Source organism: Carassius gibelio, chromosome A7 (genome assembly GCF_023724105.1).
Source record: "Carassius gibelio isolate Cgi1373 ecotype wild population from Czech Republic chromosome A7, carGib1.2-hapl.c, whole genome shotgun sequence".
NCBI lineage: Eukaryota > Metazoa > Chordata > Actinopteri > Cypriniformes > Cyprinidae > Carassius > Carassius gibelio.
The window spans coordinates 28,550,056-28,570,785 of NC_068377.1; the positions used below are offsets into that span (position 1 = coordinate 28,550,056).

At 38.3% G+C, this 20,730-nt stretch overlaps 1 protein-coding gene across 1 annotated transcript; it reads right to left on the reverse strand.

The window, feature by feature from the left end:
- Positions 1–2,306: 2,306 nt before the first annotated feature.
- LOC128017072 (neurosecretory protein VGF-like) lies at positions 2,307–8,232 on the reverse strand. Its single transcript, XM_052602211.1, has 2 exons — positions 7,825–8,232; positions 2,307–5,794 (listed from the first exon to the last, which is right to left on the reverse strand). Exon 2 carries the CDS (start codon positions 5,771–5,773, stop codon positions 3,845–3,847), a length of 1,929 nt encoding a protein of 642 aa, XP_052458171.1. The 5' UTR covers positions 5,774–5,794; positions 7,825–8,232; the 3' UTR covers positions 2,307–3,844.
- Positions 8,233–20,730: the final 12,498 nt, after the last annotated feature.

Sequence of the window (20,730 nt, forward strand, 5' to 3'; positions counted from 1 at the left end):
GAACAAAATGCATTTTCATTGCACTGTTTTCTGGGCAAGCCTTCAGGGCAAACAAATCATGTTTGTGATTTTGCTTGTGTGCTGGTGCGCAGGTGTCACAGGAAGGGAGTGTTTTTCTTTTTGATCAGTGCACATGCTTTCTTTTCTGGCATTTGTCAGTGTGCAAAATTGCCTAATTGTGCACAATTGTATTTAACACGCATTGTTAAATGTTTCTCTTTTATTTAATTGAATTGGGTGGTAATATAGAATCTGTTTTTTGACAATTACATCAAAGACTGAATTTGACAATTACTCTTCCCAGTGGCTGAGCCTGAGTAAGTGAATATGACAAAGGTTTGTCAGTGTGTGTTGGAGGCTGAGGGTTCTGCAGTAGAGCGAGTATGACTCACCTCTCAACCATGTGACTCATGAATCATTGCTCCTCCGTGGGCTGCGCTCTCCTTATCAACCTCTTCATCGCCCCATTCTCTCTATTTCTCTTTCTCTCTTCCACCCCCTCACTTTCTTCATTAACATTATTATTGACTACCTCTCGCCACTTCTTTGGTATCTCTATATTCCAAGCCTTTTTGTTGTTGATTACAATTCAACAGTCTGTCATTTTCTTTGTCTTGGTCTTATGTTGTTTCCTTAATTTTCTGTCCATTTTTCTGAAAATCTTCCTCGTTTTCTCTTTTTATCAGTCTATTCACTGGAAATTGTTCCTGTAGCTACTTGTTTGTTGCATTGTCTCGAATAGTTGTTGATAACATTGTGAATTGAAAAAAATCCTGGTATCAAGTGATTAAGTGTTAAGGACTTTGCATATGAAGGTCCCTGTTCACAAAACCATGTTTGACTACTGTTGTTGTACCCTTGAGGTTGTAATCTAATCACTTTTGCAGAACAGTTTCGTAAGAGATAGAATTATATCAATAAATTAATAGGAATAAAATTGATGTTATATGAGTAGTGGTAGCCTAATGGTTAAGTATTAGCACTACAATTCTGTTTGTTCTGGGGAGATTGTCCAACAGTCACATTGAATAATAATTTTTAAAAACCCTCTAAATGCACTACAAAAATCATATTCTTCATCTGTATTTTTGTGTAATTTACCAGTCAAAATATATATAGATTTCTGACTTTCTGTCAATGAATGGGTTTGATTTTATATAAGTGCATCGTACTGTACTGTTAGAATTTTTAAGACTAATTAAAAACTAATTCAAGCCATTAGAGTGTGGTAACTAATTAAACATGAGCAAGGACAAAAGTAATTAATTTGGGCTTCATTTACTGTATATAGGCTTTTTAATGCAGGTGAGTTATATTCTTTCAAAATAGTTGATCCAAAAAAAGTTCTGTCATCATCTAATCACCCTCATGTTTTTCCAAACCTGCATGATTTTCATTCTTACACTGAACATAAAAGCAGATAGAGAAAAAAAAAAAAACTTATTTTTTTCTTCATATAATGAAAATCTATTTTATTTGGGATTCCTATGACTTCAAGACATGAAGGCGAGTAAATGATAACAGATTTTATTTTCTTCAGTGAACTATCCCTTCAAGTTTATTTACATGAATGCAAAGCAAACTTCACTCCTAAACCTGTCTTATGTGGTGTGATAGTGGGACGTCTCTCACCTAGAACAGCCTTCCTTGCTGAAAGTCTTTGATTGCACGCAGCAGTCCTAGTTAGTGCTAAGGTGCTCAGTCTCTCATTAGTCAAGACCCCTGCCCTGCTTCCTTGCTTGTTACATAGCGTACAGTTTCTTGTCATAACCCTTTTCAACAGTAAATATGTCCTCTAGCCACATTTTAATATTCCTTTGTCCTTAATAATATGTGCTTTCATATACATGTCTGTGTTTGCTCACGTACAGCATATCAAAGCTAAGAGAAAATTTGACTTGGCATGCAATTACAGAGACATTACATGGCATTGATTGGCTCTGGGGTTCACACATTTTGTTCAGTTAATTGCTGATCAAATGAGCTCATTAGAGAGATCATCATTGAAAGATTTTCACTCTGGCTCTGTGAATGTTAACGTTTAACTTCCTTTTGGTAATGTACTCTGATCTCAGTATATTGTATATTGTAAGTATATTGTCTCAACATGCTTTTGTCTGTTATAAGGTTTTATGGTACCATCAAGTAATGGAACAAGGTTGATCAAATCTTTAAATTTGTAGCAATTCGTGCTGAATTTAATTTGAGTGTGCTATATGCAGGAACTAACAGTGTGTAAATAAATGTATGAGATGTGTGCAAATCTCACAACCAAGTTCTTTCCAAGAAGGAATTTAGAAACAATCTTAATAAAAAATAGTCAAGTTTATTTATTTCTCTCTGTGTAGCAAAACTAGTCATCAACATGCGGTTATTTACATCCAGCAAACGCATGTTTATTACGTTACGTCCAAGATGCATCTAGAAAGGACATAAACATTTTTTCCTCACACAAGACTCAATGGCATTTTTACTTGGATTCACTAGACATTCATATATTTTTTTAATGCTCATAATTTCTTTAAAGATATTTTTAGGTGCAAGTTTACAGCAACATGCAGAAATTCTTCTCCTCCACTGGTTCAACTATTTTATAAGGGAAATATGATTTTACTGATTTACACTTTTGCTTAATTATAACACTGATATTGAGTAGATCTAGATTACTTCCTTCCCATGTGAATGGTAATCATTTGATTTAATAGATGGTCTATGCTATTTTGACTGAGCTCTCATTGGCCCAGCGATTGATTTTTGGAAACTGTCGTACAGTCAAGGTTACTCTTGAAAGATCCATTAACATTTGACACATTTGAAACCACAAACATGAAATGTTTTTAATTCTCTTTATATATTTGTTTTATTTGTAAAACATGTTAAAAGGCTGATCACTGCTTTCCAGTTTATGAGCTTGAGAACAAACCTTTCACCCACTCTGTGACAAAAATGCTGCTCATCTGAAAAGGGGAAGAGAGTGTCTTAAGGCAATTAAAAGTTGTATTCAAAACGGCTTCTATGAAATAATAAATTTGTTTCTTAGAAATCGTTGGAATGTATGAATGTCCTTCGCACCAACTATCTATCTTTTTGCATAAAAAACAATGGTATAAACGCATTCTAAATGCAGACAGCGATAAGAAACTAATTCTATGTACAAGACTTCGAGTGTGTCCTCTTTGTTTCACAAGTGAACACACAATTGGTAAATGCTCAAGCAGAATACTTTGAGGTTCAAGTAAGACTTAATACATTTGGTGTATGGAATAAACTAAATGTATATTTCCACCATTATGGCACTGTGATGGTTTCTCTGTTTGAATAAATCTACGTGTTTGCATTCTTTAAAGGTGCAATTAGAATATTTTTTGCTATCCTTCTACATTGTGATCAATGATATTGACCACTGTCATTTGAAATGTCCAAAATATATAAAACAAAACAAGGTACTTAAATAAGTCTTGGTAAATGGAGTTGCTTCCGTAATACTGGCAAGTCTTTTAAGATTCCATCTTGAATGTCTTTGAATTGGATGAAAACATGGTGTTTCATGTTATCAGGTATCTGCTCCTTCATGCAGTGTTGGGTATTTGAAATATTTAAGCACCCTTTCCTCTCACTGCTCCAGTAGCTTTGCTGGTCTTTCAGTCTCTCAAGGGGTAGAAGGTGTGGACATGAAGGTCCTAAATATGTTCTGTCTGAAGCAAATAAATGAGTATGATGGAACTTATTTTCAGCAAAGGAAACCAGAATGTGATAGGTTGGCTATGAACAGTCTTTAAGTTGTTCCCTTTCGCTTTCCCCTACTCCTCCTTTACCTCGTCAATCTGTTTTTCCCCCAGTCTGCTTAATGAAACATCCTGGGATGTTTCATAAAGACCCTCTCAATGAAGTTCTCCAGCTTCTCTTCACTGTCCTGTGGCGGCTGCCTCAGCGGACTATAGTAATCATCCTCCCTGGTGACTACAGGAGCTCGGGCTGGGTAATAGAAGGACGGCCAATGACGCAGAGGTGACCGGGGTTTAGGCAAAGGTACAGCTTTGAAAGTCTGAGAGTGAGGGAAGTAGAGGTTTCTCTGGAAGGCTGGTTGAAGTCTTTGGCGAGACTGTGCCCAGAGATGAGACTTCCGTCTGGGGGAGTAATCAAAGTCATAGTCCAGTGAGTTTCCCAAGACGTCATTGAGGGAGAAAGAAGGCTTGGGATAGTAGCGGGATCTTGGGTTTGTAGGTGGGACATAGATTGGGTAATATGCCCGGTAGGGTTTTTGATAGATATTGTAGGAAGGGTAAGTACGAAAGGGCCACTGCTGCCTCGTCCAAATGTCTTGCTTGCTGGGCTTGACCGAGGCCCTTTCTTTGAACCAGACTTTTAATGGGTTTGTGTTCGGTTGAGGAGGTTTTGAAGGATGAGATTTCCGTAACGGCATAGAAGGTCCAACGGGGGCTGGAGGCGGCACGAGAGGACGTTGCCACGGGAGATTTTCAGGAGCATCTTTTTTCTTCTTCTTCTCCACATCGTTAATGATGTCCACCACATCATCAGCAGGAAGATGCAGCTTGCTGGAGATCTCAATCAGCTTATCGATAGTCTGTGGGTCAATGTCATCATCATCATTACCAGTGTCCTCCTCATCAGAGCGCTTGTCTTCTGCACCATTGTTGTCTTGGTACTTTTTCTTGTCCTGTTTCATGATGTATTTCAGGAGCATGTCGGATGCAATATCTGCAAGCTTTTCTTCCTCCGCTTTGGCTCTTTGTGCTTCTGCTGCTTGTCTTCGTACCTCCTCTTGCTCTGCTTTGGCCAGAGTTTCCTCTTGTTCAGGGCTCAGCTGCTCTTCGTCCTCTTGGTCTTCCTCTTCTTCCTCTGGGTCAGCAAGGTTGTTGGTAAAGTCATCCATGAAATTGCCTGTATTCAGAATTTTGTTCTTTTCTTGTTCAAGCTGCCACTTTAGCTTCTTCTTGGACAGTGCTAGGTCATTGCCTTTAGCTTTAGGCTTGATCTTATTGTTCATTAGGCCATTAAGGTCCAGGTAATCGAAATACTCCCCACGGCTCTCCCTCTGGCCTGTGGACGTGTCACGCTCTCTCTTAGTGGCTGTGCTGTAGCTCTGGAATTCCTCTAACATAGTCTCCAAATTCTTCACTTCCTCTGGACTCAGCTGCTCTTCCTCCTCCGCCAGTTCTCCTCTCTCTGGCTCCTGCCTCTCCTTCTCCTTGATCAACTCCTCTTTTGTGGTCCCCTCCTGTGGGTCCACCTGCTCATTTAATGGTAGTGTCTGACTGGTGGTGCGGCTCGTCACTTTTTCCGTTAGCCGTTCCTCCTCCTCAGCCCTTTTTTTCTCCTCTTCCTCCTCTCTTTCTTTCTCATCTTTTCCTTGGGCTGCAGCAGCTGCCATGACCAGCTCCAGCTCTTTATGACTATCTTGGTCTCTTGTTGCACCCTGAAGATCCTTCTCCTTTTCCACTTCTGTTCCCTTATCTTCTCGTTCACTCATCTTTTCCTTCTGGGGCTGGTTGAGGGCCTCGAGAAGGACTGCTGCTAGAGTTCTAGGATCCACGTCTTTGAAGAGTTCATCATCATCTTCATTTTCTTCATGTAGCATGCCCTGTTCCTCAGCTGGTTCAGTATATTGAGCGGAGGAGGATGCTGCATAGTTGTCACTTGCTGTGTTTCTATCTGCGGTCACTGGACTGAAGGTTGCAGGATTGAACGTGAGGCTAAATAACATGAACAGGAAAATGAATGGGACATTTGAAGTTTGTTGGCACCAGATCATGACCGCACATATGTGTTGAATCTGAAAGACAAAAGTACAAAAATGGTCAAAGATCAAATCTGATACTGCCAAATAACTTATTTTATATGTGTGCTTTATATGTATATGGTGTTTTGATGTACTTTTGTGACAATTATGTAGTATTGAATGAATTTGAATTTGAAAATGAATTTGAGTACACATTACTTTACAGCAATATAGCAAAAGATGAAGGATTTTCTCAGGTAAGATGGACACATTTTGTGATTCACTTCTTTGCAGACTGCCTGAATGCAACACTCACTGTCTATTATATATAAATATTTTTATGAATTACTTGCATTTGCTGAGAGGATTTCATGACCCATTTTCTTATTGCTGTAATGGAAGAACTATTGTTAATGTGCACTTGAGCAATTTTTTTTCCTTTGTCATCCTGTGAGTATTCTTATGTTCTGGAGAGATCATACAACAAACTAAAATAACATACCATATTTATATTTCACACACACACACACACACACACACACACACAATAATAATAATAATAATAATAATCGGTGGTGGTGTATCTGTAAGGTATAATTTATGTTTTATTACCTGCTGCTTGGCTGAAATTGGAAAGGCATTCTAATTGGCTCTGTGGCTTGAGCTGGTGCGTTTCGTGAAGGCTCGGAAACGATTTTGTGCACGTTATTGCTCGCACACGCAGCGCGGTCCTAATAAAGTACATTTAGGAGGAAAAGCGCCTTAGGGGGAGCCCTTCCGATGGGGGGGAGGTTAATGAGTAAGCAATACAAACATGATCTGAGGATCTTAGTATGACCATGAAAAACAAGTTTGAGATCCCCACCAAAAAAAAAAAAAAAAATACTCGTATGGATGAAACACCCCATGCAATTTGGATTTCAAAGCTTCGGAAGCGCAATATCAATGAACGTGGATAAAACAGCATAGTTATCTCAAATTAAGTTTGAACTGAAAATTAAGCGATTGTGGAGCTCATGGTATGCTTATCACGACACGGATGTTTATGGTTAAATCTGGTTGTGTAGCTAGATTTCCACTTGCCGTTGCTCGAGCAAATACTGCTGCAATCGTCAAATATGTGCCAAGTCGCTTTGAATGCATGGATTTACAAGTCTAAAGTTTGACATCAGTGTTTGCCATATGTGAAATGCTGCAGAAACTCTTTCTCATTTTGATAAAAAAAGTATATATATCCTCTCCAATTTGGAGTGATTCACTTGTTAGTATTAGAAATCATGTCTCCACAATGTAGCCACAACTCCTTACGCCCTCTTTAACTGCCGCCAATGACAGCGCACACTGGGGAGTTCTCATCAACAAAGCACGTAAGCAATCCGGCTCTAAGAACCCTTGTCCTCAAGTAGGCCCTTAATCTTCTGTCTTAAAACAGATCTATTAGAATTAAGATTTAAACCTGGCCATAATGTAATCACAAATTGAACCCAATCAACATGAAAACATATCGTGAACTCACTGCTGTAAAATGTCGTGTCAACATTTCTCTGCTCCATACGTATGTAAAATTAAAGTCAGACTGGACTCCAACAGGCAAAAGTCAAGGCAAGTCAAAGTAAAACAACATGTTTTTATCTCCGTGTCTCTCGTGTGCTTTTGTGATTGGACTCGATGTTGTTATTTTGGGTATCTGGTGCTATGGTGATGAGAAAGATGATGAAAGCATTAGCAAGGGCGTGGTAAAAATCATTATGAGAGCTGTGCTATTGATTAGACCTATCATCGTCATCATTACGTGTATAAGTCATCACTGCAATATTTAGTATCACTAAAGTGGTATTAATAAGTTGCATTACCGCCTTTACCAATAATTATGTAGATTTTATTAAATGTTATACTTTGTATATATTAACTACTTTTTTATATGCACATTTTTAAATGTGTTTTTGAAGGGTTTTTTATACTAATATAGAAAATATTTTACGTTTTTATTTAGTTCCTTCTGTCCCTATTATAATATACATTTATTTTCCCAAGGCTTCTACCATTATATTGCTTGTTACTATAAAAAGAAAACCGGGACTTACCGGGAATCCTGTCAGTGGGCAGTCCGACGCACAAATTGTCTCCTCTTCAAACTTTGTATTTAAGTTATCTAGGTAGCCTATAAGGATCCGCTTCAATAATAAATTATTTGGTTGAATGTTGCAGTTTTGTTTGTAAAGTGTTTTCGTTTGTAAAAGTCGTCTGTTTGGCTTTTCTTCCACGGCGCTTTGGGATATTTTCAGTACCACGGTCAGCTCTCCGTGTTTTTATTTCGGCCCCGCTGCGCCCACGTGACTGCACGTCACTCTAGCTCATTGACGTCACCCTCTCCATTGATAAGAATTTTCGTGCTGATCGAACCTCGAGTCTCCGCTACGCTGCAGTGCCCAGATGAATGGAAGGAAACGGGATGAATGAAATAGTACTTTTTTTTTCGCCGAGTAGAGAGGGCTAGACAACCCGGGGAGAGCGAGACCGATCTCTTCCAGATGCAGCTGCATGCTGACAGCGCAACACAAAGGAACCAACGATCCTCATCACGATGTGCATTGCCTCACTAGAAAACGTATTAATGTAATTACACCATGAAATTCACAGAAGAAACAGCTGGCGAATGAATCCTCAGTACAGGGTGAAAAAGCGACCACAATCGCATATTATAGCCTACACGTTTTGTTCCGCACTCGTAACATGACAGGATGGTTTGAAATGTATGTCTGAACGCATTTTTCTACAAGGTGCAATTGGACAATAAACGTTTAAACTACAATGTTATTAGCCTATATAGTGTTTCTGTATGCCACTTATCCAACGTGATGAAACGACAGTTTTTAAGCTGCATAGATACGACAGGTTATGGTATCTTAAAATGTTCTCGAGAAGTAAACACTATTTAAATTTGCAACAATAGCCTATTGTGTAGAATGCATCATTGCTGACAATCAGCGTTATGCCACATCTAATGTAAAGTTGTATTTCGTTCTATAGGCTATTTAATGCACATTTCCTTCCTAATTGTTAGGATTACAGGAGTGTTACAGAGACGCTATAGTTGGTAAATGTAATGAATGAGCAGTTCGACTGTGAAAGAAAAAAAGTGAAAGAAAAAAATGCCTTTTGTCAGCAGTATAGTTTTCAGTGACCACTTTATCTGTTTGAACAAACAGCTGAAATTTTAAAAGCCTAGATCACCCAAAAGGTATTTTTTTCTGTCATTATTATTCACCCTTATGTTGTTTTAGTAGATGTTAGGAACAGTCTCAGTCACCATTCACTCCATCTTTTTTCTCTACTAAAGTAAATGTGACTGAGACTGTCATCCCCAACATCTACTTTATTTTTTTTCACGGACAAAACAAAGGGTTTGTTTGGCACTAGGATGATGAAACCTTTAAGCAACGATAAAGCAATGATAGCTTTAAGCAACTTTGGCTATATAATTAAATTCATTAATGTTATGATGAACTCGGTGGTGCAGACCTAATCATTCCCTTTTTTATTTTCAAGCTTGTTTTCAGAATGTTTCCGGGCGGACCACTTCTTTTTCCTTTTAAAATGAAAATTGTTCATTTTGCACGTATTAAGTTTTGCAGCATCACTAGTGAAATTGTTTTACAGGGCTAACCAACCAACGTGGAAGGTCTGTACTTGAGCAGATCGACACGCATTAAGTTGTTGTCAAGAACATAGATGCAGAATGGACGATGGAAAAGGCCGCATCTCTGCACGAGCTAAACCGGTGATTAAAACACTTATCCACGTAAAGTAGCCTAATTTAGAAAACTGTGGGGTGCTCTTTTCATGCAGTCCAAGCGTTCTCTTTATTGTACTCCTCCCCCAATTTTCTTCAGACCATAGAACTAGCGAGGAAGCTCTAGAGCCATTAGTTAAATTATTTTAAATGTGCTTAAATCTTCTTTTTCCTGTTGCAATTAAAGAACCGTTAATATATCGATCTAAAGTTTAATACTAATTATGTTAAACTTGAACTAATTGGATTAGCCCATTGTGAGAATGAGTTGACAGTGGCTTGACATGGCTGTTGGAAAAGATAGTGTCTCTGCATGTCGATTGTGTCACAGGAGCAGGCAACTGAAGAGGTACGTTCTGCCTCCGAGTAATAACAGCACTCTGTTGACAAATGACCTATCCCACTATGATCTCCTGAAGCCGAAAGAGAAATTCTTCCACTTCCATCATTTCCGCCCTGGGCTGCGTAAGTCGCAGGATGGGAAACGCCGCGTTGGCGTTCTTTGCAAAGGCGGAGGCGGCGCAAACTGATCGTTTGTTCTCCCGGCTCTGACTGCGAGTTAATGTTGCGGCATCCACTGTGTCTTGGTCTTCCCCAGATGAATCTCTCGTGCTACAGCAAACATAATTTATGCACCCCAAGCCTTCCAAGGGCGCTTTAAAAAAAATAATAATCCATTTATTATCGATTTAAACAACTAACCGTGGGAGGGATGCCCTTAGACTGGATATGTGACAGAGCCTTCCTGCCCACGCTTACGTGCAAACAATGCGAGGAGATTCTTGCTAACACAGTACTATCCAAATAGAGTTCCCCTGTCAATTTGACAACATGCGAGCACCACCTTCCCATTTTGAAAAACGCCTACCTTTGATATAACAAATATTCGGGGTTGTTCCATTTAAATCAATAGCGGAAACAAATTCCAGTCACATTAATTAACACAGTATTTCTCATTTGGCCCAATAGTAGGCAATGGGTAATCTTAAGTTTTTTTTTTTTTTTTTGGTGCATTTCCCATGTATTCCCAATCAAAACATGCTGGGAACAAGGAACCACATTCCCAGTTTCCATGCCAAATAACAACAAAAAAGATTCATGCAGGCCTAACACTAGGATGGCCATATATTTAAATTGCCTAAAATGTCTGGGTTTTGGTTTGTAATCCTAACTGTTTTCGTGCTTACTGAGGGTAATGACAAAAAAGTTGTACATAGTTGATCAAACACTGCCTGAAAGAAGATGGGATCTACCTTAGTACTGCCAAAGCATGTAAATACATGTACATATAATGTATAAGGACTTTAGAGAGCATGTCAATAGCAAAAACAAAGCCAACACCTGGAAATTTTAGGCAGTTAAGGAATTCCCAACCATGACATATGTTCACCCTATACTACCCAACACAAATGGGATAAAAGTACATTTATGTTCAAGTGAATTGCATGAAATGACATGATGTGACAAAATGTAAAAAAAAAAAAAAGTGCACATTTGTACACGGCCATGGGAATCAATAATTTACCAATGTTGGAAAATGAACTGCCAGTGAAGAGACATGCAGAGCCATTGATGGTTCTATTTATGGAACAGCCCACATCTGTGGTGGGAATCGCATATATGCTGAAGTACATTATATTTTAAGACTGTTAAAGTGAACAAATAATCTTTAAAATACCATTATATATTTCCATTGCGTATATTGATTGTCCTCTAAAACTGCCAGCAATGGAATGTGGTCATACATGGATGTGTCACGTTGTCAATACACTATACTGTATAATCTATATAATGCAGCACTTACAGAGCATGCATTCAGCTGTTTAAATTTTTTAGTAAGCCTTTTGTTATGACTGCAACCTTACAATGTCTTCTTTGTTGTTGTTGTTGTTGTCGTCATTCTGCCAAAGAAACTTTTTTTTTCGCAAGCTTCAATCAGTGATCATATAATTGAACAATTCAGTGTTTGACTAGGCTTATGTAACTGATTGTCAACATGCCACAGCCAATGTTGAGTTAGATCTATCATCTGTACAGTAGATTTTACAGCTGACCACAGTCTTTTCTTAATGCTATGTTTTCGTCATGCAAATACATCCATACAGAGAAATCACTTGATCAGTTTTTTTCATTTGGATTCCTCATGAAAAGAAAGTTTCCCACTAAACTGATCTGTCATGATATAGAATGGGGACATATTATTTGTAACTTGTAAAAAGGCAAACAATTGGTAGCTAGAGGACATCATTTTGATAAACTGATATTTGCAATGCACTTCAGTGCTCTGCACAGCCGGACTCTTATGAAACTGTTTAGATTTAATCTGTGGCTACTTGTCTTTGAAATAGCATGGTATTTACCTCCTCCCTGCAGATTCAATTTAGAGTGAAAAACCACAGCCTGATGTGATTTATAAGCGTCCACGATGTTGATGAATGGCCTACATGACTTAATTGTTAGAAGATCAAAAACAACAGAATCACTTTTGACACATTCTGGGTTCCAGCAAACCATTCAAATATTCTTTTACCACAGCTGATTTGACAACAAGATGAAAATAGGGACTCAACCAGACAAAGGCAACTATGAAGGAGGTAAAGAACATGCTGAATGATTCACCCCCCCTCCCCCATCACCCGCCCAGAGCATCCAGGCCTAGTGACCTTTTTAGTGTCATTGATATTGATACATATTGAACATATTGAAACACTGTCTAAGCTTACATCTTTTAATTTCTAAGCCTTGGAAACCACTTTCATCACCTTTATATGTAAGTACATACTGTACAAATTGTGATAGTTATCTCAACCTTTAAAACCATTTTCACATTAGCTGTACTAAACAAAGATAAACTCTACTGACTTTTATTCTGGGCTTTATCTCTGTAAGATTAGCCAGCTTTATTTGAGCCTGAGCTGCATGTTTTAAGCATTGATTCAAAAACTGATGCATTAAAGTAAAAAACAGATGGGCCTGAAATTGAACGTGTTCTGGGAGGAAAAGTATAGAATGATGAGCCTTACTAACAATAGGGGGGGACAATAAAGATAACATTTTTGAAGGGGACATAAATAATACAGCTAAAATTATACTTGTAAAGATATGTATACACAGAGGAATGGCTTACTTCTATTAGTGCAGCAGGGAGACTTTGCCAAAGCAGACAACTTCAAGCTGTTGTGGTTGCGCCGTGACATCGCTCATGTCCGTTGTAGACATTAGGCTACTGTCAATCACAGTGTTGCCAGGTCCACGGTTTTGGGAATTGGGCTACTTATCACTGTTGTCGTGATTTGTTTTTCATGTCCGCAGGTTGAAGCGACCCTAATAACATGTAGTTTAGCACCCAGAACTCGATTTTTACTGGGGGACCCCCTTAAAACACAGATAGTTTGGTATAGTTTTTGGTTACTTTTAAGTAGAAATTGGGTGGGTTTTGTTATGAAAACCTGACAACCATTTCCCCTCAAGCAGGTAACAGAGTCTGAGAAGTTGTGACCTAATGGTTAGAGATTTGGACTCGTAATCCAAAGGTTGTGATTTTGAGTTTCGGGCCGTTTTCGGGCTTGAGTTTTTAACTTTTTTATTATTGTTGACATGGCAAACTCACTGAAAATATGTTAACATCATCTGTATTAAATAGAAAATAATCAGAAGTGAATAAAATATCCTTACACACAGCGTTGAGAGAGAACAAAGCCAACTGTTGTCTAACCAAAGCACTGTGAGGCAAGGGAGAGGGAGACTCAAAATGTTTCTAAACTTATAACTCATTTTATCCCTGTTTATGTTTTACCACTTACACAATTATTTCAAGTATAAATCATTGTTATTTACAATACACAGCATGTTTTAAATCATATTTTCAGGGGACCCAAAGTCACCATTCCCCATTTCGGGATTTCATATGCCCATATCTCAAAATCCAATTAAGAACCAAGTACTGGCCTACATTTTTCTTTTTCAATAATGCATTACACTCATGTATCTGTATTGCTACTTCAGTTTACAAATACCCTTTAAAAATAAAGGTTTTTATTGACATATATGGGTCCATCAAGAATCTTCTTTGGTACTTTAAGAAGGATTTAATATAGGTACTTTATGTACATATGTACTGTAGCAGATTATCTCAAAAGGGTAATACAAATAATTACAGTTAATTACAATTATTTGTATCAGCTGCCAGTAGTAACTGTAGCAGAATTAATATTACCATCAACTAATGTTTCTTCCAGCAAACATTTAGTGTAATGTCATGCCAGCTCTAAGAAATTATATTGGTGTGGCCACAGAAAATAACTTTCTTACAGTACTAGTGCATTAGAGCACGTTACAAGATTGGATCATTAAAGGGACATTATCCACAAGCAGTGGCAGAATCAGAAACACATGTAATTTGTGCACAAATTTTATTAAATAAACACTGACACAAAACTTGTCTTGCAACATGACTTGCTGCAACTTTGATGTCTTGATGGTGTGGGGAGTCCCCGCGGGTCGTGGTTGGACGGGATGTCTGAGAGACAAGAAGTTAAGAGTGCTTGAGAAGAAAGCACTCAACTCAACTTTCAACTTCTGGCAAGGTCAAACCTCCAGGGGGGTCAGTAAGCCAATGGTAATGTAAACATTTGGTGGGAAAGATTAATATAACAAGCACACAATGCATGTTATGAGGAGGTGGTATGCCCCAATGGATGGTGGACTAAACAAAGGTTATTTTGATATCAAACGTGGTACCAATGGGGTTACACTATGTAATAATTCTAACATAAGGCATGCATAAAACAGTATATGATACAACAATACAAAAGACAATATACAAAATAGCAATTATACAGTATACACAATGTTCATTCATGGAAATGGTTATCTGTGAATTACTGAAATAAGCAATTTTCTATAGACAGTATGTGTCTGTTCCACAGTGAATTAAGTGAGTGTAAATCTCAGGATTACATTTGGCCATAACAGCTATGTTGACTGAGATGTCCTGGCTGCCATGGTAACCAGTGTCCTGGGGGTCGTTCAAAGACATCCTGGCACCCAGTCTGGTTGTTTGGTGAGGGGTCTGTTGGATTATTTGTTAAATATAGCAAATAATAATGTAAATGCTCACTGAAAGGCTCTGTGGGAAACCCAAAAATGGTGTGAAAACCAGCTTTTGGAACCTTTATTTTCAAGAGTGTTCATTTGTCAAATGCAATCTTGCTTTTGGCACATAGAATGCTAATGAATTAAGATTTAATTATCCTTTAAAAAATAAATAATGCACTTATTTCCCCTTTTAATTTCAGACGCCCCATAATGTCAATACGCATTAGTCGTTCTTTTCCTCTGTTTTTCTGTGGTTTTGTTGTAGTGCAATAGAGCTGATGTTATTGGACCTGACGATTTACCGCCTTGTTTGGAACTGGACTCTCTCCCACACACTTTCACCCCCCACTGCACACGTGTGGGCAGGGAGAGAGAGAGAGAGAGAGAGAGAGAGGCCACTGCAATTCCTACGACTGTCTACACAGTTTCTCAACGTCATTTCACAAGCTCTTTCCCACACACATGAACTCACTCACACCTTAAGATTCTGTTAGGACAATTTTGTCATATTCATATTACTACATGAAATTTTTATTCATTAAATCTGCAATGATTAATGAGCATCATAGAGATTCTGTGGCAGCAAATGTGTGCAGTCATGTGCTTGATCACACCATTACCTTTAGCCTCCAGATGGTGTGTCATCTGTTGATAAAACACCCATGCACATACTTCTCACTCCGCATACTGCCACATCAACCCTCAATACGATGCCAGTAAAGCTTACTGAGCTGCGAGGGAGGGTCAAATTTATGTAATGCTGGTAAATGTGCTTTTCCACAGGCCAGTGGTTTGGCACTAGGCTTGTTTACACTCAGAAAAGTTCCAATGTCATAAAATAGTGCCCAATGTCCTGTGTTAATATGAATACATTTTTAATAATGATTTTTTTTCACTGGTGTTTAACCAGTATTTTGAATTGTGAATGTTTTTTTTTTCATTCCATAGTGCTATTAGTGCAATTATGTTAAACAATACATTTTAAAATACATTATACAGAAATTATATTGCCTATATATATATATATATATATATATATATATATATATATTTATTTATTTTTTATTTTTTTCTTCCTCAAATGTTTTTGATATTTTAAATATTTTAATCATCACAAGCACAAGCTGTAATCGCTGCCTAACATGTTTATTGTGTTAACAGGATGTCAACCAACCACCATTGAAACATTTTATATTATAGATCTATATTACTGCCATATGGATATTAATTTGACACCTTCATCTTTGCCTGATAACAGAATACTGCATATTTGTAACACTAAAACAAGCATTGTCTGTAAAGCTATAAACATGTGTGCATGTGAGAGGAAGCAAGCAAAGTGAACAGAACAATCAAAGAGAAAAACAAGGTGATGCATGACTGAGAGTTTTTAAGAATACACTGAATGCTAAAGTGAGTGAAAGGACAACAGAGAAAAAGGACAATGAAAACAATGTAAGCAAAAGGAATGAATGAGAAGGAGAGAGAGGCAGAGAAAGATTGAGGAAGGAGGGGTGCGGCTCCCGGGGGCTGTATGACTCACTCTCCTGCTGCTGGCTCGTGCGTCACTGGTGCGGTGCTGGAGGTGGAGATAGTGGAGAGGTCTGTGCATTTAATTATGGCCAGCCAATTTATACGCACTGTAGTGATACACGCACACACACACATAATCTATGAACAGATGTGGAGATTGACAGAAAAAGGTCAGACGTGTTTTGTTTGTTTGTTTTACACACACAAACAGACATTGACCATATTGAGAGCTGGACTGCCAAAGAACAAAGAAGCACACGTATACAAACACATTCCTTGATTGCTTTAGACTTTGTGAAAGACTGTTCACAAACAGGTCCAACTCTGATTATTTCTTCTTATCAGCCTGTTAGCTGACCATAATCATTGTTAATACAGACAGTGAAAGCCTAAAGAGAGCAGTGCATGAATGGAACAACAAAACGGGCTGATAGAGCAGCGTTTATGCAATATTTACTCATTAAAACATAAGAAAAGACACATATTGAATGAATTGTTACAGAGGTCCATGCCACCCATGCTTTTTGTTCACTTGTGCCTTATGGAAGGGAGGGCTGGACAAGATTTTATCTGCACACCTCCACTTCAGATCACTAGCGTGTACACATGTAGCCCCAAAGCAATTCATTACTGATGAGGTGACAGTGTACTCAGTTGTGCCAATGTATTAGTACCTGTTAACAGAGGCAAATGAGTTATATCTGCTATCATGCTAATGGATGTTTTCATGCCACATGAGACCTTTGGAAACAATGTTAATTGACCCATACACTGAAATAATATATTTTCACACGACAAAAATATATCATAAATTTTAAAACACATCTATATTTTCAAGCTTGTAACTAGAAACATCTTCAGACTTTTTCTTATATTTTGGTCCATTTTTTATATATATTGTCGAAACCAGACAGATGAACAGACCCCCTCCCCCTTTAAAATAACAACATTTTGTTGCTTTCCAGCCTGAAATGAAGATGGACACAGTTTTTGTTTTATAAAGCTGTATTTACTCATTGTCGCACACACCAGCCTCAACTTGAGTGGAAAATGAATCATGTGCGCACTTGTTTGCACATGAGCAAAGGGAGTTTTTAGGAGTCTAACTTGCAGACGCCAGACAACTGATTCTTCAAACCTGCTTTCCTGCAGTCTGTGTTCTTCTGACTTCTGACTATTTTGTAGTAAGTAATGAATATGCTTCGGGGAAATGTATCGGGGGGAAAGGTATACATTTTGTGTATGCTGGAATAATGTATGTAATGTAATATACTGAAATGTGTAGTGGAGTAAAAGTAAAAGTTGGCTTAAATATAAAAACCCAAAAATACCAGTAAGTACTGTAACAAAGTATTATTATTAGTTATTTTTAACTGTTATAATTAACTGTAATATAATTGTACAATATCACTGTTTTTACAGTATTTGTTATCAAATAAATGCAGCATTCACGAGTGTATCTTACCAATGACAAACTTTTGAATGGTACACTGTAAAAATTATATGATCAATTAGTCATGGCAACATGTTTTTAAAAAAAATGTTTTTATTATTATTACTTGTACAGCCAGTTGTTTATAAAATAATTATACTTAAAAATGTGTGGTAGAAACTGAATTTACTTACTGAACTTAAATTGAGGTATAGGTTTTTTACAGTGCTAAATAAAATGTGTTTAGTTTTTGTTTGTGTGTGTAATATATATATTTTGCTGTCTCGTGCTACTGTGGCTCATGCTCGTTTTGACTGTGTGTGAGATTGGCCACAATCACGTTGGCCACTATCTCTGTTATAAACTGCTACAGGACCAGATGAAGGAACAGCTTGTTGCAATGACAGTGAAGCTTCCTGTTTGTTTTACTTTAAATCCCGCAACCAGCATGATGCTGACGCAACAAGTACTTTCATGATTAATAATGACTGCATGATGAAGAAGTGCATCATCATAATCTCAGTTACTGTCACATAGCACCTTACGAGAGCCTTATGCTGCTAAAATGTAGTGACTTTAATCAGTGCAACCACAACAGAAGACAGTATTGATGATGCACATTTGGTTGTCAGGCTTATCAACGGCCACACGGTGAATGCTAAATGACTAAACCCTACACCCAACTAAACTGAGCTAGTTTTACATTGATGGTGTGCTTCATCTGATATCCAGCCCTTTTTTACAAGACACTAGATCATTCTTTTCTCAGCAATAGACTTTTTGTCATGGTTGTGCATTTGGGATAAAGCCATTGCATTGCAAAGAATTGCATACTGAAGCAGAGACTTAGCAGATGGTTTGATAGTGATTTGTTCATCTGATGAACCTTTTGCTGAAGCCTGTGATCAGCAGTTTTTAATACTGTAGTCACATCTGAGTTTTTTCAGATTTTGATTCGTGATGAAAGAAGTTTTGTGTGTGTGAGAGAGAGTTTTTAGCCACACAGAGAGTGGTTAATGATATTTAGCTATATTTTTATTTATCACCTTTACTGATGCTCATTAAAGCTTTTATTCATTTGAGGAGCAACCTTAAATCTTTAACTGACAAAGCCTTGCTCTTCTTCCCTTTGCTCTTTGTCTATCCCTCTTCCTCTTTCACTCTTTCAGCTGTTTCTTGTCATAAATTGCCTTTGTCGTCCCTCTTCATTTTGTTCTCCTCTCATTTCTCAAGTGGTCCCCCTAATTGTGTCTTTTTCTTTCGTTCACTCTGTCTTCCCAGTAATGAGGTTTCATGCCTGCAGTCTTTTTTGCTCACCACTAGACCATGAACAGATGAGGAGAAAAGTGAAACAGAAAAGGATGAGTGAGATAAAAGGCATAGATGAGAACGAAGTGCAAAGGATGATTTTGCACTTCATTTTGACAACAAGATGATAAGTGCTAAACAAACAACTGTATTTATAATAAGGAGCATACATACAAAAGAATCACCCCCTTTAAAACCTCCCAGGTTAAGTATATATAAACATGGTTCGAGACGGCAGGGATGCCGGAAGCATGGCCTTGAGATGCAGCGTCTCGTTTCTTTCAGAGAACCATGGTTACATAAGTAACCTGGAACCTTCAGGAACTCGCGGTGTGTCCGAAAAAGCAATGGGAATGAGAATGCCCACGCTGCCAGACTTGCAAGTTCCTGCTTAATGTGTATACAAGGAGCACAGCTAAGGCAAGAGAATATAAGAGCGGGGAGTGGCTCACAGATCTAAACCATAAAATCGAACGAATGTGAGGGGCGTGGACCATCCAACTGCGTTGCAGCTGTCCTGCATAGACACACCTAACAAGAAGGCCTTGGAAGCTGTCATACTTCTGGTTGAGTGTACCTTGACTCCCAGTGGTGAGGGGAGATCAGTGGACTCAAGGTTTTAGGATAGCATCCTGATCAACCACTTAGCATAAGCTTCTTCTGGCCTCCAAGAGGGGCATGGTAGACTGCAATGGCCGCCACATAGAACTTTAGGGTGGAGTGGGTCAACCCTGCAGAGAGAAGGGCCTGCAGGAACTCCAGAATTGTCCCAACTGGGCAATTAACTGGGTTGAGCTGGCCGTCTTCACACCAGGGGGTGAAAGGTTTCTACCTCAAGGCGTACAGTTTCCTCGTGGAGGGACTTCTGAATAGAAGGATGGTCTCAGGAACCTCAGTTGAGAGACCAGAAGCTATGAGTCGTGCCCCCTCAGAGACAACACCCATAACTTCCATAGGTCCAGGCGAAGGTGGAATATTGTGTCTTCCGCCTGTGAGAGGAGATCCCTTCTGATGGGAATCTCCCATGCATGGAGCGCCATCGATAAAAGAAATCAGATCCAAGAAACATACTCGGCCCGGCCAGAATGGGATTACTAATAGAAGATGGACCGCATTATTTTATTTAGCTGTATACTGTCCAGGTGAAATATACACCAACATGTGAAAAAAATAAAATAACAGAAGTTGGAAAAAGGATCACCCCCGTGTCAGTATTTTGTTGAAGCACCTTTTGCTAATTACAGCATTTAGTCTGTTGAGATATGTCTCTGTCTCTACTAACTTTGCACATCTAGACTTTGCAATATTTGTCTACTCTTCTTTGCAGACCTGCTCAAGTTCAGTTTAATTTGATAGTGAGCGTTTGTAGACTGCAGTCTTCAATTAATTTTAAGACATGATTTTTTTAATGGGGTTTAAGTCTGGGTTCTGACTAGATCATGCAATTCACCTTTTTCTCTTTTTACCACTGTGTTGGAAGGTAAACTTTCCTCCCATTAACAACTTTCTGGAAGAGGGCAGCAGATTTTTCCTCAAGAATGTGATGCTGTTTTGCCCTATTCAGTTCCATTTGCCCTAATTCAATTTTAGTCTCATCCAACTAGCCTTGGAATCTTCAGTGTTCGTTTTGGCAAAGCTGACTGAAATTAAAATATATCTACCATCACTTTAAATCCTTAAAGCACGTGTAACATTTGAGGCAGGCATATTGTTTTTCCTTTGTGCTTAAGGCAAACCCAAGATCCCTTCACTCTATCAACTGTTATGTCACTTCTTCTCACAGCGGATGCCTTTGCTGCTATTTTGGAAGGTTTAATTGTACTGTAT